This window comes from Sarcophilus harrisii, chromosome 4, assembly GCF_902635505.1.
Source record: "Sarcophilus harrisii chromosome 4, mSarHar1.11, whole genome shotgun sequence".
In the NCBI taxonomy this organism is placed as follows: Eukaryota; Metazoa; Chordata; class Mammalia; order Dasyuromorphia; family Dasyuridae; genus Sarcophilus; species Sarcophilus harrisii.
The window spans coordinates 283653736-283679299 of record NC_045429.1 but is presented as its reverse complement, the minus strand read 5'-3'; the positions used below and the strand labels follow the sequence as shown (position 1 = coordinate 283679299).

General features: G+C 37.9%; 1 protein-coding gene across 1 annotated transcript; it reads right to left on the bottom strand.

Moving 5' to 3' along the window:
- Positions 1-1388: 1388 nt before the first annotated feature.
- Positions 1389-25011, bottom strand: IP6K3 (inositol hexakisphosphate kinase 3). The gene is made up of 6 exons (XM_003768973.3): positions 24709-25011; positions 16513-16913; positions 8926-9136; positions 6007-6173; positions 3979-4154; positions 1389-2372 (listed from the first exon to the last, which is right to left on the bottom strand). The coding sequence occupies exons 2-6, from the start codon at positions 16709-16711 to the stop codon at positions 1917-1919; spliced, it is 1209 nt and encodes a 402-aa protein (XP_003769021.1). The 5' UTR covers positions 16712-16913; positions 24709-25011; the 3' UTR covers positions 1389-1916.
- Positions 25012-25564: the final 553 nt, after the last annotated feature.

The window sequence follows — 25564 nt, the reverse complement described above, 5'->3', positions numbered from 1 at the left end:
AACCACAACTCAAACAGGTCTTCTGAATTTCAGTTTTTCTTCTGCCGAACCACAGACTAGATAAGTTTATTAGTTACCTGTGACTGTTCAAAGATTTTAATTTAATTTTTTCTGAATAAGGTTTAAGTGAAAGGTCTCCTTATCAGATCTGGTAGCCAGCCTTGCAAAGCTGCACAAGCATTTTTTGTTAACAAGAACTTTAAATCAATTTAGCTTTCCCTTGAAGGAATGCAAGTATGATTTTCTAGCTTATGATAGTGTTTTCCACCTTAAATAAAGCACTTTTCTCTCAACCTCATGAGATGGATGGTGCAAATAGCTACTTTATTGTTGTTGTTATTGTTGTATATTGTTGTTATTATTATTGTATAGATGAGGAAACTGAATCTCATGGAGGGTAAACTATTTTCCAAGAATCATACAGCTAGTAATTAGAAGAAGTGAATCTTGGGGAATCTAAATCTTGGGGGCTTTTAAAATCCAAGCCTAGCGCTCCTTCTGCTTTTCACTAACTTTCAAGTCACTCATGAAATGGAATCACTCTATTGCATGATTGATGAGATTTGGTTCCCCTCGATTCCCAGTCAGGGAGCCAAAAATGATGAGGTTTGACGCAAGGCAGAGAGTTGTGGAAACCCCCTTCTGGTTGGCGCAGATCCTTCGTAAATGGATTTATGAACCTAAAAAGTTAAATTGGCATTGGGAAGTCAACTTTTGCTAGGAGTCTGGTTTCCTTAGTGATAGGGTAGCAGAGAAATCTTCTAGTAGAGAAATTCCGAAAGAAAGGTAGGTAGGGTCCTGTTAGGGAAATAGGTGAGAGAGATAAAGAGGGAGTAATGCTGAAAAGAGAATGTCTTTTCAGCAAGCAGAGGGTCGAAGCTATGCCAGGGGGAGAAAGAGGTTCCTTGGCATGATTAGGTCCTCTGCAAGGAATGAGTCCCAAGTTGCCTCTTTTTATAATTGAAACTTTGGCTGGAAACTGGGGGGCAGTTTGAGTTGGAATCAAACAGAGATGTTCGGAATTGAATAGAAATTTTACATTTGAATGGGTGTTCCTGGACTAATCTCCAACTCAATAGAGTTGGCTAGAAATCTAGCTTTCCAGCTTGGGCTAAATAGAAGTGGTCCTGGACTCAAATAATCCCACATACATAACAGAATGAAACCACTTTATCTTGATTCCCTGAGGTAAATCTCTCAAGGGAGAGCTTCTCTGAGGGAGTTTACCAAGCTTTCCCCTCAGAGTCCTAGAGAGTGAAAGAGTTTCAGGGCTACCCTTGTCATGATGATTAGAATAAATAAACAGAAAGCGTAATCAAACATACCAAGCAAGCACTAGTGACCCAAACGATTTTATTAACAAATTAATTTTCTTAATTAAGCTCTATCCCTGTAATAGGGTGTTGTAATAGGTTTTCATACAGAAAGGAATTAATTAGAACTTTTTGCAGCTTGCTCCATATTTACATTTATCCCCTAATCTTGTAAACATTTTATCTGGCTTCCTAGTGCCTCTTAAGGACTTTTGTTCTTCTTTGCCCCTCACTTCCAGGCTTTGTTCCAAAATAAAAGAATTTATATATATTCAGGAAGATGAGTCTTCCTAACTCCAGGCCCAGCATTTTATTCACTGTACCTCCTAGCTGCTCAGTTGAATTCTAGCTTGGTGCTAATAGCTTTATATGTGATTCAAGAGTATGTGGAATTAATTCAATGTGGGTTTTCCTCTGGCTGTCTTCTTTAGCATTTTTTTCCCATAAAAGTCTCATGCCTTTTTGAGAAGCTTCCTAAGCTCTTCTTCCAAACAGCTCTTATAAGCAGACATGGTAGTTAAAAAGGGATATATAGTTTACTCTTGCTAGAAATAGCTTTTTGAGAACAGTACCCTAGCAAAGTTCTTGCAATCTCATTAAGTGTTATTTAACCTCTGAGATATCCTGAAGGATCTGGATAAGATTTTCTAGGCCAAAAATATAGCCATGATCTGGTCCATCATAGATGGTGTGGTTGTATCGGGAGCCCTTGTAAGTTGTATGTGCAAAGTCTATCATACGGATATCAACTTTGAAGAGTCCTTCTGGAGAGGAGCAATTTGTCTTTTGCAAGTGATGACTTCCTGTGGTTCTTTCTGGGGGCATTTGTCCATCATAAATGATGAGGAGAGAACTGGAGTAGAAACGATAGGAACTCTGGTTCTTAATGACTGAAAGGAGATCCTTGAGTTGGAAGAGAATGGGTTCTAGGAGATCTGTTCGAAGTTGTAAGCCATTGTGCAAAAATTGATAGAGTGCTTGCCTGAACCCATCAATTGAAAGTTTCCTTCCATAATATTTATCTTTGCAGAGAAAGAGGTTTGAATCAGCTTGATAAACCTTGGGTTAAAAAAGGAGAATAAGAATAAAATGTGAGTGAAAACTTTCCTGAAAATTGTTCCTTATTATGTTGCAGCATTATGAACTTACTATAAAACATAGTCAAGCTTCCAGGAAACACAGCTAAGAAATGGTTGACATTTCTAATAACAATCACTAAGTGCAAATGTAGCTTCTAGGTTCTAAAATGTTTTCTATTAGGGACTTTAATTTCATGTCATTAGAAGCAAATCTATGAAGTGTCTACTGTGAGCTAAGTACTAGGGATTCGAAGATTGAGGCAACACAGACAGTGCTCTTGAGAAGCTTACATTATAATAGAGGAAGAAAGGCCTATTCACAAATTATGGGTTTGCAAGGGAGAATATATTGCATTTAGTGCAAAGGAAAGGTTCAAAAAAAATACAAGGAGAGCTTTGAAGAAAAAGAGATTATTTTCAGCGAGGTAGTGAGGAAAAACTTTAGAGACGAAGAGACAATTTGACTTAAAGGAAGGAAGAGAGAGAGGAGAAATGAAAGATAGAAGGGAAAGAGGAAAGGAAGTGAAAAAAGGAAGGAAAGAAGTAAAGATTCAGATGTGAAGATGTGGTCTTCCCTGGCTTAGTGAATTAAGGAGTCCTCAGGAGAAGGCCTTTGAGTTATAATGTTTACCACCAAATCGTCATCTAGTTTTGCTAGACTATAAGAATGAATGAACACGAGAAGCTTAATTTCCTCCTATTTTTCTGCAGTTTCTTCTGTAAGCCATAGCAAAGTAATAAAAATGAATTGTTGTATCAGGAAAATGAAAGGTAAATTATTAGTAGGAATATAAGCATTACATTCTCCTTTCAACATTAGAAAATTGAAGAATTCAATTCTGACATTCCAAAAGATTAGAAATTGGGAAGTCACAGAGTCTCACAGTGAAACTGGGTTTTTTTTTTTAGCCCTTCCCCCAAATTCAGGTACCTGCTAATGTTAAAGGTCTGATCATTCTGTAAACAAAAGTCACATAAACTTTGTTGGAAAATTTCAGTTGTCTCAGACCACCCTTCCTTCCTTCCTTCCTTCCTTCTTTCCTTCCTTCCTTCCTTCCTTCCTTCCTTCCTTCCTTCCTTCCTTCCTTCCTTCCTTCCCTCATCCCTTCATCCTCTCCCTCATCCCTTCCCCTCCCCCTTCCTCCCTTTCGCTCCCCTCTTCTCTCCTTCCTTCCCTCTCCACAAAAAGTCTTTTGTTTTTTTGAATCCTCCCAAGATATCTTGGAGTTTATAGGCTAGATTTTTTTTCTTATGGTCCATACCTTAAACCAAAACCCACTCTGATTCTCATTGATTATCAATAGGTCCCAGGCCAATCCTAATTTGGTCATTGTTTGGGTCCTGATTGAATTTAAATAGCAATCACTTTTTGCTACAATAATGACAAATTAACTCAACACACACACACAAATTATAATATGGTTTATATTTCATTGTTCTCTGTCAGGGCTACTCAGTATTCCCCTTGAAAAGGTAGATTGGTCAGATGAATGGAGATGTTTGTTAGGTGGGTTAGTCAACACTGTTGTCTGTGAAGGGCAAAGCTATCCTGTCAGATGTGACATTAAACTGTTTACACATCCTACCTGCATGCCACAAATGCGAACCCCAAGGGAAGCAGAGGTGCTTTGTTCACATTTTTTGATGTGACGGGCTTTCTTTTCCTCGGAGGCATCATCTCCATGTTGCCTGGTTCCCATCTTTAGGTCCAGAATGCAAGGATACTTGTACTTTGACACCACGTTTTCAAGCAACAAAAACCCTAATCGTACTGAGTTAAGGAAAACACTACAAATCAAAGATATATTGCTCCCATAGGAGATAGGTAGGACAATTCTAGGAATTAAATTTCATGCTGTGATGATGTTTCTTTTACTCCAATTATTCATTACTGACAAGCATACCAGTGTTATTAACAATTCAAGACATTAGCAATATTATTAACAATCCAAAACAGTGACTTCTTATTTATTTAGGAAAAAATTTAAGAGTAGATCTCTTTCAAATTTAAATTTAGATGCAGGTACAATTCCTTGGCAGACTGTGCACAATTTACATTGTATAGCCTAAAATCATAAGGATAAAATCACAAGTAAGTGAATGACCAATTTTTTTTAGGGAAGAGGGTTGATGGAAACTTCATAGATAGTTTGAAGAAATATTAATTTCATTGGAGTAATTTTCCTAAAGTTTCTTAGAGAGTAGAGATGCAACTGTGACTATGTAAGAAACCAAGTGACTAAGAGGGCTTTTTAAACTCATGTTCCTCTACTAGGGGATCCCGGATTGCATAGCTTTATGTGCTACTTATTGTCTTGTTGCATGAATTCAACCTTCCTTCCCCATTTTTGTCCCTGAGAGATATGCTAGCTCAGTCTTACATTCACAATAGTTTAATGAGGTCTTTGTGGAGAACATGGAGTGATGGAAGGGAAATGATGGTGAGACAGAATTTGTTGGTTCCCTAAGCCCCACCCCATACAGCATGACTCATACTGACATGTCAGTAACCATGGAGGGAGGCAAATAATTCTCAACATGAAAAATGATCATCTCTAAGAATATTGACTATATTTCTACAGTTTTTGCAAATATCAGTCAGTAAAAATTTCCATTAGCCCAGTCCATTCTTGCAAGTATAACAGTAGGAATGTAGAAAATGGTCATTCTGGGAATTTTAGCTCATTTTAGCTCAAATTTTTACCTCTAAACACAGTAATTTTTCTTTTGTTTGACTTATTTTTTTAGGCCTAGACTCATGAATTTCTGCTAATATGTATGGCTGTAATTCTGGGAGATAATTTGCATGTAGGCCCCAGGTGGAAGATTCTATGTATTTCAGAAACGCTATAAATATGAATCATTGAATGAGTGAGGTTTTAGAACTATGTTTTGTGTCCCTTTGTCCTTTCCACTTTCTATTTTTGGCCATCACTATTTATAATGTTCATATTGGATGTGGAGTGGTAATTCTTTTTTCATGGACACCCTGCAGTTGAGAGTAGAAGCTGCCCATGTTGGGTAGAAATCTCTGTTATCACTGCTATTTATAATGCCTTATAATAATAGTTGACATTTCTAGAATATTTTAAGTTTCACAAAGCATTTTATCTCTATTATACGTGTGAGCTTTATAACAGCCCTGTGAAGTAGGTATTACAAGAACTATCATGTCCACCTTATAAATGAGAAACTTTGTCAATGATTACATAGCCAGGGATTGTGAAGGGCTCCATTTAAACCAAGGGCTTCTTAACTCTTAAGGCTAGTAAATCCACAATGCCACACTTCTGGTTTACTCTGACAACTGGAGAATTGCTATTTACCCCTGCAGAGAGAAACCCAATTACAAAAAAAAAAAAAAAAAAAAAAAAAGTTTTAGATGAGTTTAACCAGTTTAAATAGTTTAACCAGTCAGTATTGTTAACTACTAAGAATTTTCCAAACATTAAGCCTTTGAATACAATGGCATTGTTGATCACACTTCTTCATATGTCTGTGAACTTTGTTCCCATGCCCCTCCTTTAAACCAGTGATTCCTTGATAGTGTTGTTCTATACAAGCTTTTCTGCACTGATTTTAGGCGTCCTTTGAAGAAATCCAAGCAAGGATACGGTGCATTTTGTTCTCTTGGTATTCAGAATACATTCGAGTCAAGTGTTCCTTATGACAGCGTAGTCTCCAAGGGTTGCAGCTCTTCTTCTCTGTCTGGTTGCCATTTGTATCTTCCATAAAGGAGGAGACATGGATTTCGGTCCTCAGGAGCGTTTTGCCTGGACAGCTTGGGTGAATCAAATACATGGGGGGAAATGTGATATACTGCTAGCTTCAGAAAAATGCAAACTGCTTGTGTTTATTTGCTAAGCCCCTGAACAAAGTTTGACTCGCCCAAGGTCATTCAGTTAGAGGATGACAGAGCTGGGACACTTGCCCTTATGGGGCAAGCTGTGTGTAAGGTATATACAGGAAATGTTAACATATATTATTTTATGATAAGTAAATTTCAAAACAAAGTGCTATGTGAAGTCCAGGAGAGAAGTCTATATTACAAGCCAGAGGATATCAAAGAAGTTTGAGTTGGATTTTAAAAATGATTAGTAATCTACTAATTGAAAAGAGGAAGAGAGAGCTTTCTAAAGCATGGAGAAAAGTATAGGGAAAGACTTGGAAATGGGAAACTGAAAGGAGTTGGGTGGGGACAAGGACAACAGTGTCTTAATAAAGGCATAATTTGCTTTTTCTCATATCCTCCTCCAGATCTAGAATGGCTTCCCTATTCTTGCTGAAAATTTTCCTTTTCCTATTTGTACTAGTCTTGTGCATGTATGATATTCTCATTTATATTCATTATGTATAGCTAATATTCCCTACTAGACTATAGTCTTGAGTATAGGGACTGTGCCTTATTTAATATTTGTATTTCTTCTAGAGTTGAACAATATCTTGTTACTTCAGAATTTCAAGGATTTATGAAGATTGAAATCCGTATTTCATTCATAGTTGGTTCCATGAGTTATAGTGGCTGAAAGCATTTATCACCTAATGATAGCCAGCAGTACAGTAATGTGCTTATCTGAACTTAACAGATCTAGTACCCAAATGGAAAACTTGGGGTCTTCCAGACTTACTAGTAGTGGAAGACTTGTTAGCCTGGTAAGATCTGGCACAGCTTATGCTCTCATAGTATAAACTTTGAGAAACTAGGGCTACCTTCAGATCTCGGTGAAGCATTAGCTCTAGTTAACACTTCAGTGCTAACTAAGTAGCCTTGAAATACCTAATAGTCACTTAATAAATGTTTATGGAATTTACTAATTAGTTAATTAAATATAGTTATGTTTTTATACCATTAAGCATCTATTATGGGCACTGTGTTAGACACTTTACAAATAGATTCCATCTAATTTGGTTCTTATAACAATCCTGTTAGATTGGTGTCATTATTATCCCTGTTTTATGGATGAGGAAATTAGAGCAGAAAGAGATTTAGTGAGTTGTCTGGGGTCACATATGTAGTGAATGTCTTTGAACTCAGGTCTTGAACTCCAAGCCTACACTCTTCTCCTTTGTGTCACCTACTGCTTCTTATTACAGATATCTGTATGGTAGTGTTATTTTTTTTTCCAGAGGCAATTGGGGTTAAGTGACTTACCCAGGGTCACACAGCCAAGAATTGTGTTAAGTGTCTGAGACTAGATTTGAACTCAGATCCTCCTGACTTCAGGGCTGGTGCTCTACTCACTGCACCATCTAGCTGCTCCTGAACCTGTGATCTCATCACTGTGTGATATAGATTAAAAGCCATGTATGCCTGCCCATCCTATGCTACTCTTACTCATGATTTCTGTATGTTTGCCACAGTGGCCCTCCCTCTTGTGCTGGGGATTTTCCTTGATTTCTTTGGAAATCATGAGAATACCAAGGACTAGGCTAGCTAACTACTGAGAGGTTCACCACCTATGAATTGATCATTAGATAATGAATTCTTTGGCCATGGCAACTCACAGAATGAAGTTATTTATGAGTATTAGGACATTAGACCCGTGAAAACTCTCCTATTCTTGCATAAAAAACATTTAACCCAGTGAATACCATATTCACCTCTCTCATCTTTCATCCACAACTGGAAAGAGGTCTCATGACTACTAAGCTCCCATCTACTGATCAAGACCAAGCAAAGAAATAAAACATTACAGGTATAATTTCACTTAACTTTTCTCTTTCTGTTCACTAAATGGAAAAAAAAATCACACTTGTATTTCCCACCTTACAGGGGTAGATGAGGAAAGCACTCAGAAGCATGACTGCAGCTATTGTTATATTATTACTATTATAACTATTATTATTTTTGGATCTTTTGGGGACAAATATCAAATACCATATTGCAATATTTATTAAGTGCTAGCAGAAATTAATTTTTATCTTCTTTTCTAGAAATGTCATGTAAAATACCTTTATTTAGTGGATATTGGAAAAGTAGATAAAAATAAAATAAAATAAAATAAAATACCAATATTTATTGGTATTTTCAGATCTCCAAAAAAAAAAAAAAAAGAAAAGTAGATAAAAGTATTATTTCTTTTGTTGGTTGCCACATTGGTTATTCTATCTTGGTTATTCTATCTCTAACTCTATATAGTTTTTTTTAAGATGCATGGAATGCTTTTCTCACAATGATCCCGGAAAATGAAAGGGGGCAAATATTTTTATTCTCATTTTATAGATTAGGAAATTGAGATTAGGGTAACATAGCCAATGTGTATCAGAGCCAGGATTTCAGCCCAAGTTCTTTCCATTGGTACCATATTCTTTCTTTCCCTCCTTCCTTCCCTCCTTCTCTCTCTCTCTCTCTCTGTCTCTCTGTCTCTCTCTCTCTCTCTCTCTCTCTCTCTCTCTCTCCACCCCCTCTCTCTCCTCCCTCTTTTCCTCCTTCCCTTTCTCCCTCTCTATCTCTCTGTCTCTTTTTCATTCTCCAGTCCTTTTGGGGTATAATGCTTTGGCAACTGTTTTTTTGACTTACAGGTATTGCTCACCTCTCCTTAAGAGACTTTGTCAGTTGAGTATGCTTCCACTGAACAAGAGGAAGGTCACTGTTGTGGCCACTGCCATTCTTTTGCAACTTCTGTAGTAGCATCATGGAAGATTCAGGTGATATATCATAGGGCCCATGGTTATCAGACAGTGGACTCGCAACAAGACTGAAATGGCCCCTGTTGTCTTTCAGGAGATGCACAGTGACAATGCCTTAAAAAAAAGATAAAATGATAGAGGTTTAGAGTTGGAGATTACCTTAGAGGTCATCTAGTTCAACCCCTTCATTTTACAGAGGAAGATACTGATGGCCAGAGAAGTGAAATATCTTGCCTAAATGCCCAAAGTCAAACAGGAAGTATCAGAGTTAGGATTCAAACCCTTCTCCTGTGGTACTAATCCTAGACCTCTTTCTATAGTTTCTCTTCTGGATGTGGGAGGGAAGAAAGAAAAAAAAAATGCAGCCAGATAAAATAGATGATTTTAGAATAGATGACAGCAGTTTCATGGCTAGAGTTCCTTGTCCCATAAACAGTCTGCCTTGAAATGTCATCATCTTCAGGAAGAGCTTCGGAGACTGACCTAATTTAGTTTGAAATAGATTCTATCCCAGAATGAGACCAAAACTATCTGTGAGGCTACAAAAAATAGCCCCAGACTGTTTCTGGTTTGCCCTCCCCACTTTTTTTTTTCCTACTCTCTTCTCTTTCCCTGCCTCTTCATGCTTCAAATAAAACCTGCTCTGTACGTTATGTTCTTGCAGTCCCAGACTTCTTTGCATAGTTATATTTTCCTAGTCATACAACTGCTGAACCAACAAGGACACACTTCAAACGTCAGGGGAATTGATTCTGTGAGAAATGGGTTTTACATCAGCTCATGGTTTTAGTCTCAGGGAGAAAAGTAAGGCCAATATGTTTCTGCTGTGGAGGAGTAAAGAAAATCCTTCTACCTGGTTTTCTCAACTAAACAAAGTTTCCCTCCTTCCTTCAGTTCCTTTTGATTCACTTTTAAAGTGAATTTAAATTTCTATGTTTAACTTCTCATTCACCCTTTCTCCAGAAAACTATTTGGTATTTATATATGGTCTTGTGTTTTGATTAGAGGTAAACATGAAAATAATATGAGCCTTCTTACTCTTCATAAGATTTCCTGATGCCCATTGCTAGCTATAATTAAAGCAAATAGCTTACATACTAATTTGCTTTAGGAACAGGAGAATATACAGAAATCCAATTAATTAATTTGCTAATTGATCTTCTCTATTAGTTTATTAGATAGATTCAACAAATTTAAGAACATTTGTTAAGTATCTAATGACAAGAGAAGATAAGGAAAGTTTGTGTGAGATTTTAATGGAAGAAAAGGAGCATTTTTATACATTTATAAGGTACCAGAGATGCAAAAACAAGACACAATTCTTACTCTCAAGAAGCTTTGCAATCTAATAGAGAACACACGATTCAAGTATCTATAATATGGATTAGAATACAAATACATTAAAGCCGCCCAAAATGCCATGAGAGGCTCAAAGAACAAGACATTGCTTTCATTTGCTAGAGGTAGAGGGTAGGAAGATAAGAACAGAATTAGAGAAGGTAATGTGGAAAAGATAACACCAGAGCAGCAGAAAGGAAGAGATAACTGGGTAGTAGGGTTGGATGGCCAAAAAAATCCATTCTAGATGTAAGGAAAATCAAGGAGATAAATGAAAACAAGGAAGGGTTGTTATGCCACAGTTCCCTTTTATTGTCCTGACTCTTTTCCTAATTGTCCTGCCTCAGTTTCCCTAATTGTTCTGCCTCAATCCCCCTGGTTGCAACACTACCCCTCCCTCCTAAATTTATTTACTTGGAGAACTTTAGTCACATGTTCTGCTGCTAATACCTAAACTCAGCTAGGTACTGTGAATGTTTGGAGGAAACCTCCCATTGTGCACTCAGTCACATTTGTTCTGGGTTTATTCATCTCATGGGAAAGAACAGGCAAACTAAGATTCCTGGAGATTGGTGAAGGGGAAACAAGAAGGAGCTAGAGCCAGGGAGTTCTAGCAAGATAGGAGGACAAGGATATTAACTATTGGAGGGACTTTGGGAAAGTTAATGTCTGAATGTTTATCTTAGGGCTTATCTGTATTCTCTAGGGACAGTATCTAAACCTTTGAAACCAAAACATTTCTTGTAATAGGCTTCCCTAACATAAGAAAAGGGAAAAAACTCAGTGGCCAGGGTGCTTATTCTTATATCAACCAAAAAAGTTCTTGTGATTTTGGTGGTTGAGTATAGTAAGGGAACTCCTCAGGTCAACCCAGGACCAAGAGGAGCTTTGAAGGTGAAGGAAACACTTGGTAGTGCCAGTTCAGATCTGGCCGAGTTATGAGCCATGTTACAGTAGTCCCTATCAATTTCTTCTCAGCAATGAGTGTCACAAGTGATGGGGGAGGTGTAAAATTGTGTACCCTTTGATCTGTAAAAAAAGGGAGATTCAAATCTCAGACCCTCCTAAGAAGCATATCTCCCCAGACTCCAGAGAGTCTATGAGAGAAAGCATATCCTCCTGGCTGGCTTTTTCTATGGCAGATCACCCCAGATTCCAAATTCCAGAAGCCTTTAAAAGTGATTTCCCATTCATTTGGAGATCTAGGCCTGGGGACTTTTCAATCTGAAACCAGAGCCTCAAGATTCCCTCTTAAAGGGCAATTTTAAACTCACTTCTTTGCAGAATGTCCAAAGCAGGACTATGCCTTGTTCTTTGGTATAGCTACCTGTCAGGACCCTGCCCCCGAGAAGACATTCTCTTCTCAGTGCCTGCCTCCATTTCCCTAATAGGACTTTGTCACAGTAAAGTCAGTCTCTTAGCAAAGCTGACTTCTCATCCAACAATTTTTGCCACTTAAAACTCTTCAGGTTCATGTATTCTTTCATGAAGAAATTGTGTCTCCGACCAAAAGGGGATTTCCACAACTCTCTGATTCCCACTAGAACCCCATTACACCTATACAGACCCATGAAGATCCATAGTCTGAAGGAAATGTATATCCAGAAAATCCCAAAGAAACACTCAAATGCTACCTTGGAATTCTGTTTCATTTATTGCCCTAATATAGTCAACTCTTAAATTTTGGCCCTAGGCAGGGAAATCAGAAATACAGATAATCCCAAATAATGGATTATTCAAAAATTACTTTTGTTTCTTTTGGGATGCAGTCAAAACTATTTTTCATACACTCAGGTACTCTTTATAGCTCCTACACAATATCTTCCCCCTATTCACGCTCAGACTTTCCTTGCTTAATCTTCCCTTGCTTAGTGGCCTCATCGAATTAACCTGTCCCTTATTGACACTCTACACTTTTCTGTCTCCTTGCTTTGTTCATACTGCTTATTTCATGGGATTAATTGGTTTAATGGAAAGATCACTGGTTTTGACCCAACCTGTGGGAATCAGGTCAGATCCTGGGCTTCGGTTTCTTTGTTTTTATAAAGAGATGAACTCTAAATCTACAATCTTGTAGATTTGTACAGATTTTCCTGATTCCTCCTTTTGTTGACTTTTTACTTTGGCCTTACACAGCACTTTTGTTTTGTACTCTTCTAAAACCTCATATATGTATGAATATATATATATATTCATACATATACACATAAATATACATTTGTTCCTATGTTATATATCATTTTATATCTATCAGACTGAGTTTCATGAGGGAAAGGAATATGCTTTACTTAAACTTTGTATCTTTTTCATTTTCTTTACTATGCTCTGAACACAAAATATATTTAATAAATGTTTATTGAATTGAATAGATTTTAATTGAGTTTGATAGCTCAACCTCGTTAGCTTAGGTAATGGAAGGGAGACTAGGCCAGAAAGCATATAAGCTATTTGGTAGTTAATTTAGATTTTGCTGTATCATGTCAGCTGGATTCAGACTAATTTGTTGAATTTGATTCATTCAACCGTTAAAACCATTGCAACTGACTCCCCTTTCCTCATCTTGGTGAACTAATACATGGAATTGCCAACATTTGTCCTGATGCCCATGCAGATTAGGTCTTCTATCCTAAGGGCAGTAGAGTCTATCTACCCTGGGAAGAATAGCCTCCAGTAGAAAGTAAAGTATTTTCCAACATCAGCCTTCTGAATATATCTTGATCCTGTAGACAATGCCAACTGCACAGACAGTGAATATTTAGAGTCAGTTGACATTCCCAAAGCATCCTAGCAATTTTTGGTTGCATAGCAGGCTGAGTCTCATTGAATACTCTGTCACTTATTTATTTTTAAATTTATGAGTGCATTTGATTGCTGCCTTCTGCAATATGAGTCTGGTTTAGCTGTTAACCAACTGGGATTAGGAGTATGTCCTTAATATTCTGGTCAATTTAAAACCAAACAATATGTAGAGACTATTGATGCCCCAAGGACAGTGGATCTGCCTGACAGGGTTAGGTCAAATTAAGACAGCTTATTTTCTTCTCTCCTCACTTCTCCCCCCTTTTTCCTCCCTGCCCCTACATTCCAGTCCCCTCATTACATATCTATGGGAATATTTTTGCAATACTCTGTTCATTGACAAGCCCTAACATGTTAAGACTGCCTAGTGAAATCTCTTCCCACCTAAAATTCTTTCTGTCCTGATTCATCTTGAAGGATGATGAAAATAGAGGTATTATACTCTCTGACATTGTGACTGGTCAACTCAGGAAGCTTTTTTTTCACAGTCTTCTTCCCAGTAGGAAAAATGTCCATAGAACTTTATGGTGTGGTGGAGAGTGCTTCAGACTGGGAGTTGGGACTCTTGGGTTTCAGTACTGCTGTTGTCTCTAACATGTTGTAGAGAGAGGGAGCATTGGATTTGAGCACCTAACTTTAAAATCCATATTTGTTACTTAGTATTTGTGTTATTTTTGACAGAACACCTCCCTTCTAGCCCTCAATTTCCTATATACAATGAGGGATTTGGACCAAATAATTTCTAGGTCATTTTCAGTTCTGATTTTTTTCATTTCTTTAGTTGCCTTTTGGGGGTAAGGTGGGGGATGAGAATCTCCTACAGAGTCTAACAGTACTTGGAAAAAAATTATACTTTGGTGATATTTTCCCATATAAGAATTGCCTCCCAGCCCAGACAAGTCTCTCCTCTGCCAACTCATAGCATCTGTGATCTTGTAGGTCTTGGGACACGTCCTTCCTCCTTAGAAAATAAAAATTTTCAGAACTTAATTTTTCTAGCATCATGTTCTTGTCACTTTGCTTGGACAATGGTAAATCATTATTAAAACTAGGATTTATGTCAATGGTTCATTTCTTTCTTTTTCTTTTTAGATGTGGCCTGGCAGTTGAAAAGAGGATATCTCTTGTCTCTATTGGCCTTGGATACAAGTGCCTAATAATTCTCATATCACTCATTCTCTTTGTGGAATTCTAGGCAGCTCATAAAACATGTTATTATCTGGGATAGTGATGAATTGAGCTATCAACCTCTTAATTTAGAGTAGGTTCTTGGCTTGACTTTTAGCAGAACTTTGAGGTATCAAGCTATAAGGACAGATACATTTTGCTTAAAGGGAGAATAGAGTGTGCTGTGTGGAGGAAGCAGGGAGTGGTAAAAGGGAAATATGGGGGCTAAGAAGGATGAGGAGCAGTAGAGCAGAAAGGAATGTGGGGCAGCAACTTTGGGTGCTAGAACTATTGTTCCTGGGATTAGTTATTGGTGATAGTGTTGTTCTGAGTAGAGCCTGAAATGATCTTAATCTTGCAGCCCTCCTGAAAGCTGTTTCTGTTCAGCTTCCCTGGCTAGATTGTTACCACGTGATCAGTGACCCACAATTTGTTTTATAAATACCGAAAGGTGCCCCCCAGAACATGTCAGAGGAGACCAAAGCTTAGGGGCCTGCTTAATCCAAGTACTTCTAGATTCTTTCAAGAAAGGGAAGAAATTATTGATTGAATTTGTACATTGGTTTTGTCTAATTCACTAGAACTAAGATTTAAGGGGAGAGGAAAGGAATAAACATTTATTCAGAGCCTATATTTATTATGCATTTTTATGTGCTAGACCTTGTGGGAAACATTTTTACAAATATTATCTTGTAACAATCCTGGGAAGTAAGTGCTATTATTATCCTCATTTAACAAATGAGGAAACTGAGGCACTCAGAAATTCAGTGACTTGCCCAGAGTCACACAGCTAGTAAATATCCAAGAAAGGATTTGAAGGCAGGTCTTCCTGACTCCAGGCTCTCATGCCCTATCTACTATATCATCAGCTGACTCAACATAGGACTACCCCTTATGTATATTACCCCTAACATTCATTGATTATGTGGCTGGGTAACTATCTAGATTGATTCAGATTCTAATCTAGATTGATTCAGATCTAAACCTACTGTTTTCCCAATTAACCAGAACAACTGAAGACAGGTTTTTATCTGAATTATTTTGTCCAAAGGTATCATAATTGTCTTTGTTGACCTCTTTGTTTTGCCATTTGGCATGGTAATAAAACCCAGTATATTGGGTTACACACACACACACTGAAACACTTCTTTGTACAAACCTGGTTGGGTTTTTACTACACCTGTCACTTCATCTCAATTCTGGGGACATTTGCAGAGGTACACACTGAAACCTTCTGAGCCTCATTAAGCAAAGGTCAGGAATGGGAACAGGCCAGATGAATTCCCAACTGAGCCTCAGTTATGTCCACAAAAAGAATCCTGATACACTACCCACAGTTAAGCATAGGGACACTGAACCCAACCTAACAAGAAGCCAACGGTTGTTGTTCTTAATCAACTCTCTTCAAAGCCGAAAATTCTGTAACTCATTCAGCTTCTTAATATATTTCACTTCATGCTTAAGTTTCCAGGCTGTATCATCCAAGCCTTGACTGCATATATTTCTCTCACTTCTGTGGGTTCCCTAAGAAGGGCAGGAAGCTGAGTGCTCTCTCATGTTTCCTTTTCCTAAACAGTCTGTTTCTCAACTTTCTTTACAACTTTCTTTAGGGCTTGAACTACTATTTTGAAATTGAAAAGAGTTTCAGCCTATAGATTAGTCTTATTATAGTGCTGTTAAAACAATAAAGAGACCTGTCAAAAGTTTAGCACAGGTGATCTTATGGTTTAAGATATTCAGAGCTAGTGTTATAGATTTTTCATTATGATTTGATTTTTAATATTTTTGGTGTGATTTTTAGGATCATAAGATTTGCAATCAACTAGAAGGAACTCAAAATGATCATCTATTCCATCTAGCTCATTTTATAGGTGAGAAAACCTGCTCAGAGACCTTAAGTGAAATAAGGTCATAGATTTAATAAGTAGCAGAGTAGGATTCAAATCCAGGCCTTCTAATATCAAGTCCAGCATATATTTCTCTGTTCCAATTCTTCCAGACTTTGACCTGGAGGTTCAAAGGAAGCTAAACAGTTTGAAAAATCAAAGTTAATGAAAGTTTCTCTGACTTCCGCTTCATCTAAGAAAAGTATCTCAGACCAACAGAAGCGGTAGGCATAGGAAGATGAGCCAGTGACGCCTGGCAGGGACCTCCATCCTCAGGGCCAAACTCTTCCTCCATCTTACCTTTGTACTGTGGTGTGAACTGCTTCATGGCCAAGGGTAGGGACTCATAGAATCTCTGTTCCTGAGATATGAGGGGTTTGCAGATGGTATGCTCATCATATTTCATCATGCTCACATGCCCCCCAACCTGATGGACAAAAGGCTCCAGGAGCACCCCAAACCGAGTGTCCCCATTATCCCAGCTGTCTTTAACAACCATGGTGTTGGGGTCCAATTTTTTCTTGGCTGGAAATTAAATCCCTAGGAAAGGAGGATTCTTCCCAGAAGCTGTGATAGAGGAGAGAGTTGAGGCAGCAGATTATCAGCAGAGCTCCAAAGTGGGTATCCGGTTATTCTTCCTATTAATCTTTAGCTGCCGTCACTGCAGGGGCTTCTTCAGGCATAAAGATTCCCACTGATGCCTTTTGAGAAACAAAGAAGAAACAGAAATAGTTAAAAGGAAAGAGCATTGTTTTGGGATATAGAGGATGTTTAGTGGAACTCAAAGGTGATAATGATTTATGGCTAGAGAACAGCTAAAAGTAGGGGAAGAAGAGCTATGATAACTGTGACCTTCTTAAGAATAAAGGCTGTTTCCCATACTTTTCTTTTAACTGCCTCAAAATAGGCAGAAAACACTTAGGCCTTCAACTCTTGCTCACTGCCACTCTGTGTTATTGTACAATTTTAGCTCCCTCATCCTTTTGTAGCAATGTGGAGATGTTGAAAATGCAAGATTTGGGTCACCATCCTAAAACAAAGTATGGCATTGTCAACTTTTCAGGCAAACACTAGAACCCATGGGTAAAGAACAATTGAAGTTAGTCCATTGTGAGGGCAGAGAAAAATTATAACTTACAGAAATAGTTACTGATGATTATCTTCTATCTCAAATCATAATTTAGATTTCTACAGCATCTTAAACTTTCTAAAGAACTTTTCTCAAAAAAGCATTGTGAGACAGGTTGGAATTGTGTTCTCATTTTCCATTTAAGGTGTTTGTGAGATCCAGGTAAGCTGTCCAAGAAAGTATCATAAATGAAGCCAGAATTCAAGTCTCCTGATCCCAGGTCTCTTTTTACTATATATACCACATATCCTGTATGCAATAACATCATGAGATGATTCTATGCAGTGCTACTCAACAATACCAACTGATTAATATAGTTCCCCATCTTCTAGGGTAATCTGCCAAGGATATGCCCAGGATAGGGGGGAAAAAGCAGTATTTTATTAATCTTATTGTTTTCTTTTTAGGCAATAGCATAGCTAGACTATGGCTTTCAGCTTGATATACATCAGTAATATTGTTAGGGCTTCCATCAATATTAGGTCATGCTACAACTGTCCAAAGAGATTTGGGCTAAGGATTGTTAGCTCTCAAAGAATACATTCAGTTTTCAAATTTATCAGTCTCATACTCCATTTCCCAGACCTTTAGAATTCCTCTTATATCTGCTTCTCCCAGAAGGTCCCAAATATGCTTTGTATAGGGAGTCTAGAAGGGGAAGAAAAAACATTTTACACAATGTAGTTTGCAGAGTGTTTAGGATGACCACTTCTAAAGTTTACCTGGAGTTTACTCCTGACTGAAATGCTAATAATATATGGATGCCATGTATTAGAAGAAAGGGAAGGGGGAAAGTCACAGGCTTAATTTGCTAGTATAGTTGTACTATAGAAAGTAATCTGGGGGTATTTTTACCAGCACCAGAGAGGGATATTAAAAAACCACTGATTAAAAATATACCTTTAGAGTCTATTCAAACAGACCAAAAAGTTTGTGGACAATTTCAAAGATACAAAGGGCATGATTTAAAGATAAATATGCCTGTAACTAAGTTGAAGTCTTAAGGCTTCATGTATTAGGTGCATTCCAGTTGTCTGAAAAACTCAAATCCAAATATAATCAATCTATTTTGTTTTCTTTCAGGTTTTTTTTTCCTTCTTGATCCGATTTTTTTTTTGTGTGTGCGTGCAGGAAATTAACTACATAACTATATATACATATATTGGATTATACATAAATTGGATATATGTGTGTGTGTGTGTGTGTGTGTGTGTATTTTAATATATTTAACATGTATTGGACTACCTGCCATCTAAGGGAGGGGGAGGGAATAATTAGGAACAGAAGGCTTTTGCAAGGGTCAGTGTTGAAAAATTACCCATGCATATGTTTTGAAAATAAAAAGCTTTAATAAAAAATTAAAAAAAAAAAAGGTCCATGGATTTCATAACTGAGAGATCATTAGTAACTTTGGAGAAAGCAGTTTTAGTGGAATAATAAAGTTGGAAGCCAAATTGTAAGTGGTTGAGGAGAGAGTAAGAGAAGGGAAAGTGCAGACATCTATTGTAACACTTAAATGCTTTCTATTTCACTCTTCATCCATTCATTCATTCTTTATGACCATACATACATACATAGAATTTAGATCTGAAAGAGATCCACCATTCACTTTTATTTCAACCCCTTCACAAATCAAGCTAGAAAGGTGATTCATCAGCATTATTTGTTACAAAGGAAGGTCCACTTGGGTAGGTGAATGGGGAGAAGGATCATTAGCAAATGACAAAGATCATTTTTGATGACGATTTTGAACCATAAACCTAGAGCTAAAAGGGAACATAGAGGACAACTAGATCAATTTCTTAATCTTATAGATGAAGAAATTGAGGCACAGGTAAGCTTACTGACTGATTAATCTATTAAGAGTGAGAGTTGGGATTTGAAATGCTTTAACAAACTAAGTATATAAAATTACTATTGTATAGAATATGACCATTTTAAAGTGTCAGATTGAACCATCTTTTTGCATATATCACTATAATCTATACCCAGTTAACAATTTCATTTAAATCCATTAAAATCACAAAAGGTATATATTTTTGAAAGCTTTTTGAAAAAGATATGTGTATTTGAAATTTAGGTGCTGCATAGTATTATCAACAGAGTTGTGGACTGGAGGCTTCTAAGTGCAAGGAAGCTCTAAAACTTCTCTATGTTTGAAAAATCTTAAGCAGTGAGCTAATGTATGTATGTGGGGGGAAGGAGAAGAGCTAAGAAAAAAAATTATCAAGAAACAATTTGTAGCAGAAAGGAGTGTAATATAAAAACGTGTCTGATCGTGAAATTCAAAGGCTGGATGCTTTATGGCCTGCCTTCTTATCACAGAGATTCTAATGTACATTTCATAGGCTTCTCTGGTTTAGAGGTTTTGTACATGTATCATACAATGTCTTTGTGATACCCAAGGGAGCGTTTTTTACTCTATTAGAGATGAAAGGACCTAAAAACCATTTAAAGTCGCTTAGGTCATAATGGGAAGGAGAGTTTAGAAGTGTCTTATGAGGCAGAGGGTCATGTATCATGCTGGGTCATCTGGACTGGGAAGACAAGACAATTTTTCAGGAAAAAGAATTTTTTAAGAAAGGAATTAAAAAAAATGTTCTAAAGATTCTTGAAGGGTCCAAATGCACTACCACCCTTTCATTTCTCTCTCTCTCTTTTTTAAGGTAAACAAGGGAAAATATATTTAAAGGTTAAATTGTTGGCAATCCTAGTTGGGAAAACAATATTTGTAACTCTTGAGAACTGTGTCTGTGTGTGTTTTTCTTTTTTAATTAAAGCTTTTTATTTTCAAGATACATACATGGATAATTTTTAACATTCACCCTTAGAAAACCTTGTGCTTTAATTTTTTCCCCTCCCTTATCCCCAACCCCTCCCCTGGATTGGCAAGTGATCCAATATATGTTAAACATGTGCAATTCTTCTATACATATTTCCACAAATATCATCTGCACAAGAAAAGTCATATCAAAAAGAAAAAAATGATAAAGAAAACAAAATGCAAACAAATTACAATAAAAAGAATGAAAATACTATGTTGTGGTCCACATTCAGTTCCCACTGTCCTTTCTCTGCCACCCTTTCATTTCACAGGGATAAATGAGAAAGATGAAAGGGATCTCAAAGACCATCTTTCATTTTATACTAGGAAGGGAGATTGGAGTACACAAATTTTTTTAACTGACTTGCCAAAAGTTATACAAAGGGAGAAAGGATTGGAACTCGTGTCCTGTCACTTTAATTTGATTATTTTGAACAGCCATTCGTTAAGACTCATTTTTATGCAAAATGTTGTGCTAGGCACAGAAGATAGAAAGATGAAAAAACATGAAATTACAAAGTTGAAAAATTATATAATCCCTGTCCTCAGGAAGCTTCCAATTGAGTAGGGATTGAGACATTTACACAAATAGCTGTAATGCAAATCCAATGTACCTTCTAGTTGTGGTGAAATATGGCCTCTAGCCTTGTTCTGAAATATATATCTTTTGAATGCATTCATTTCCCTAGGAAGGTCTCGTTTCTGCCAAGTAATACTTAATATCTTCCAATGTCAGAAGCTTATTCTGGGATTTGTTTTATCCTTTGAAAGGGAGAATTTTCTTTTCCTTTCCTCTTCTTTCTTTTAACATTCAAAATCTCCAAACATTTCCTAGGCTTGAGGAACAAATGTGATTTCAGTACTGCCGTTGTTAGTTTAGGGGCCCTTCAGCCACTGACAAATATACTTAATGTCTCTAGCAGTGTTCTGATGGGGCTGTCAGGGTGGAAGAAATGTGGGGATAAGATAACTGGAGAGTGAATGCCGCTTGAATGATAGCTGTTTTAGGTAGAGAAGGGAGATTCTATTATTCTTTCTATCCACCTCTTCTTTTTCTTCCTTTTCCTCTTCACATCTAGCCCTCACATCCAAGTATGAGGCTGGACCACAGGAATTCGTCAATTGATGGTTCTAAAGGATGTCTTCCTTAGCCAGGCTTCTTGTCTTGGGCCTCTCTCACAAGACAGAACCTTACAGACCCTCCTACCTTACTGCATTATTTCATAGATGAGGAAACTGAGGTCCAGAGAAGGGAATCATTTTTATCTTGTAAATAAACAGTAAGAACCCTACATTTAGAACATAGTATTCTGTCTCCATTCTTAACAACAACACACGTGGCCTTTCAGTCCTTAAGAAATGTCTTTGAGTCTCTTTTATTGCAAAAGACAAGGGCATGAGTTCCAGTATCTACTTTCCCCGCGAGTTCTTCCAAGTTATGTAATCTGCAATATGTTTTGCAAAATTAAGAAATGTGACATTTAAGTTTTGCTGCTGGTTAGTACGGTAATTTCACAAAAGTGCCAGCTATCGGAGGAAACGAATTTTTAATGTTGGAATAAAAGCTTCACTGAGGTATTGAATGTTGTGTGTGTGCATGTGCATATGTACATGTGCACGTCTGTCTGTCTGTCTGCTGGTTTGTGCGCTCCAGCACCAGTCAGTGACTTCAGTTTCCCTGGGGAGGCCACAAGGAAAGACTTTGTCCAACAGAAGGCAGCACAGAAGCCTCTTAAAAGTATTTAATTGTTGAGCCCTTAGCTCTATACCCCTATATATATTTGAGGGCAAGTGCGATGCCTGCTTAGGACTGAGCGATGAACCTTAATGGATCCAGAAAGAACAGGGAGCTCCCCTAGCTAGGTATAGGTGTTGCAAAGGTATGATGAAAGCACATCCCAACAAACAAGACAGTTTTTAAACTGAGCTACACAATGGCCTTCTTAAATCTCATGAAAATCTCTCAGAAGAAATCTCTTCCCTCTACCCATCCCCATTACCATGCTGCATAGGACTGCGATAAAATCAGGTTTGTCTGGGGGGGTAGGATGGGCTGGCCTTGTTGGGAATTTTCTAATCTGAGAAAGTCTGGTTCATACAGTGGACTAATGCTCCATTAGGGGCTTGGCAAAGTTAGTCACAGAATGTGATCTGAAAGGATTTCAGAAGTCTTATAGGCACCCCCCACCCCACCTCTAGGAGCAGCAGCAAAAGCAGCGTCACTGGCAATTTTACCACATTTTAAAGTCTGCAAAGCACTTTGTTAATGGTTTATTCAGCCATCATTGGAAGACTTCCACTTAAGGGAATCTGTTACTGCTGGAGACATCCAATGGCCCCTCTTAGATCATTTAGCCCAACTCCTTCATTTATATAGATGGAAAAACTGAGCTCTAGAAAAATGACTTGTGCAAAGTCATACAAGGCAGTAGCAGCTCTTTCTTACTGGGGCAGCATTCCTTGACCATTCCCAAGTTTCTCAGTCCAACTGTCAGGGGCAAGTCAGGCTTCCTTTTCTGAGGCCAGGGAGCTGACCACTGATTGACTTTCACCTAATTTTTCACTCCCTTCTACTTCTGCTCTGTCAGCTATTGTTGGATTACTTCTTTATGAATTTTAAAGTGTGCCTTTTCTGTGTCTCCCCCAACTCCTGGATTGATGAGGATGGAATAATTGTGCTACGTGGAAAAATGAAATATTCAGTGACTCTACACAGCTTCTCATCATCAGTCCTAGGAGCTTGGATCCTTTTCTTACACTTCCCCTTCTGCCAAGGTTCTCTTTGTACTTGCATTTTCTTCCCTGACAGAATATGATCACAAAGTTTATTATTGTTCCCTTTCAGCTCCCAGTAAACAAGATAACAACAAAACATGCATTTTTTGCATGTGAAGAATTTATTCTTCTACCTTGTTCCACAGAAAGACCAACCCCCCATTCATCCCCCTCAAAAGAATAACACAGGAAAAATGAGAATTCCATTAAATGTCATAGATTGAGCAGGCAGAACCTGTATTTTCACTGAGACCTACATATGTTATTCCATAAAGGATTTGCTCTATGATGAAGATATTAGTTTTTCCCCAAGGAGTGAGGAACCTGATTTTATTCTGTTTCTCCTACCTATATGATCTTAGAGGAATTCTTTTCTTTCTCTGGGCCTCAATTTTCTCATTTGTAAAATGAGAATGTTGGGTCCTTACAGTTCTATATGAAACAAATACATTTCTTTCTTTCTTTCTTTCTTTTTCCCCTGAGGCAATTGGGGTTAAGTGACTTGCCCAGGGTCACACAAAAGGATGTGTTAAGTGTCTAAGGTCAAATTTGAACTCAGCTCCTCCTGACTTCAGGGCTGGTGCTCTATCCACTGCACCAACTAGCTGCCCCTGAAACAAATACATTTCTGAACAGGATAGGGAGGCTGGCTATCTGTAACATGTTCATCTGGATGAGGGGAGGGTTTGAGTGTGGCCACTAATAGACCATGTGAAGCTCAAGAGTGAAATTAAGCATTTTGGGAGTCCTGTTTTCATAGGGAATGGAGGGGGAACCAGTCCCTAAAGGCTTTCTCATTCCTAGGTAGCCATTGGCTAATGTTTGGGCTTTTTGGTAGAAGAGAGTCCCCAGCGATCCTAATCGGTAGTTCTCTATACCCACAGGGCCTTGGGTAGGAATCCCAAACCTTTCAAAGCATTTAGAAATATGTCTTCCTTTTCTTTACAGACAGATTTTCAGAAAACCTGGAGTCTTCTAAAGGGCACTTGAGATCTTAACCCACATCCATTGATGTCATCTAGACTGTTCCATACAACAGGAGGGCTGCTAGGTACAGGACATGCTGTTCCTTTGGTTTCTCCTCTCTGGTCTGATTCCTTGGATTACTCCTTGCTTCCCCTGGCTTATAAGCTGGTCCATGGAGCAGCATCCTGAACATGTTGTTTTGGTCAGGACCACTGTCTTTCCTGGCCATTCTTGGATTGTGAGTGGCTTCTCTTGATTAAGCATTAAATACAGAGCCATAGGGAATCATTTAGAGTTAGCCTTATCTAGGGGTTTTTCCCTCTAATTTACTTTGCCCCTATCCGAAGTGCTTCTGTAATAGTCAGCTGGGAAAGGATTCTTCATTTCATCTTCTTTCTCAAATGCTCATTATTTCATTATTTCTCTCCCCTCATCCATTTTATCCTCTCTGTCCTCTTCTTTTATACTTATTTATATTTCTATCACAGTTATAATTTCCTAGCCATGATAATGGATTGGGGTAATAGTGGAAGTACAGGGAGAATTCAAGCACATATTTCTTTTTCTCTGACTAATCTTCTTTAATATCTCACAAATTTTTTACTCCTTTCCACTCAGTGCTAAATTATTAGCAGCCAAGAATGCCATAGGCCTCTCCTCTTGCAGAGGATAGCAATGGGTTTGGGATACGGTGATCCCAGCTCCTATTGTCGTAGATAACCCCAATCAATTTAGTACCTTCTATACCATCCCCCATGATGTCTACCTGCCAAAGATACCCAGTTTCCTGGGCACCACTCACCTGGTGCAGATCTGAAAATGGAAAGAGATGTCTTTGGACCCGTTGAAGAAGCTCTTTTTCTCAGTGTCCTGCTTTAGCTGGATTTTGTGCTCTGCACAGCCTGACTTGTACTCTACTGTGCTACTGGAGTGGAAAATCTAATGGGTCAGACAGCCAGTGGGGTTAGGGGAAGGGAACGTCATCTGACCTTCAGCAGAATAGTTGGCAAGACTGGGGTATGTTCAGCTGTCAGCTGTGGGGCTACCACAGGGTGGAGGGGGATGGGTGGAGAAAATTGTGTAAGGATGAAGGATATAAGAGGGGGAAGGGAAAGGGAGTAAAACGAGGAAGAATAGATTGAAGTAAAGGAAGAAGATTAAAAGGGAGAAAATCAGGAAGAAGAAGCTGAGAGGAAGAGTGAGAAAGCAAGAAGAAAGAAGAGAAAGAGAAAAGAAGGATGAAGGTGAATATGAGAAGGGAGGGGGGAAAAGAGATGGAAGGAGGAAGACAAGTAATGGAGAGGGTCAGAGAAGAAGAGAAACACATATATGGCTAATTAGAAGAGGCTCAATATTGATATTTTGCTATAGACAGAAAATGGGACCAGCCTAATGGCTGCAGAAAACATGGGATTTCTTGCTGTGCTCCTCCTTGAAGGTCTAGGGTGCTTCTTTAGACTCTATTTGATAATTCCTTACCCTTAGAAACAAGAATGGAATAGTTTTCTTTTTTAAAAAATTAAAAAATATATTTTTATTTCATTAAAATTTTCCCAAATACATATTAAAAAATTTTCAATCATTAAAAAAAAATTGAGTTCTAAATTCTTAACTTCCCTTGTGTCCTTCACCTTTAAGAAGGCAAGCAATTTGATATC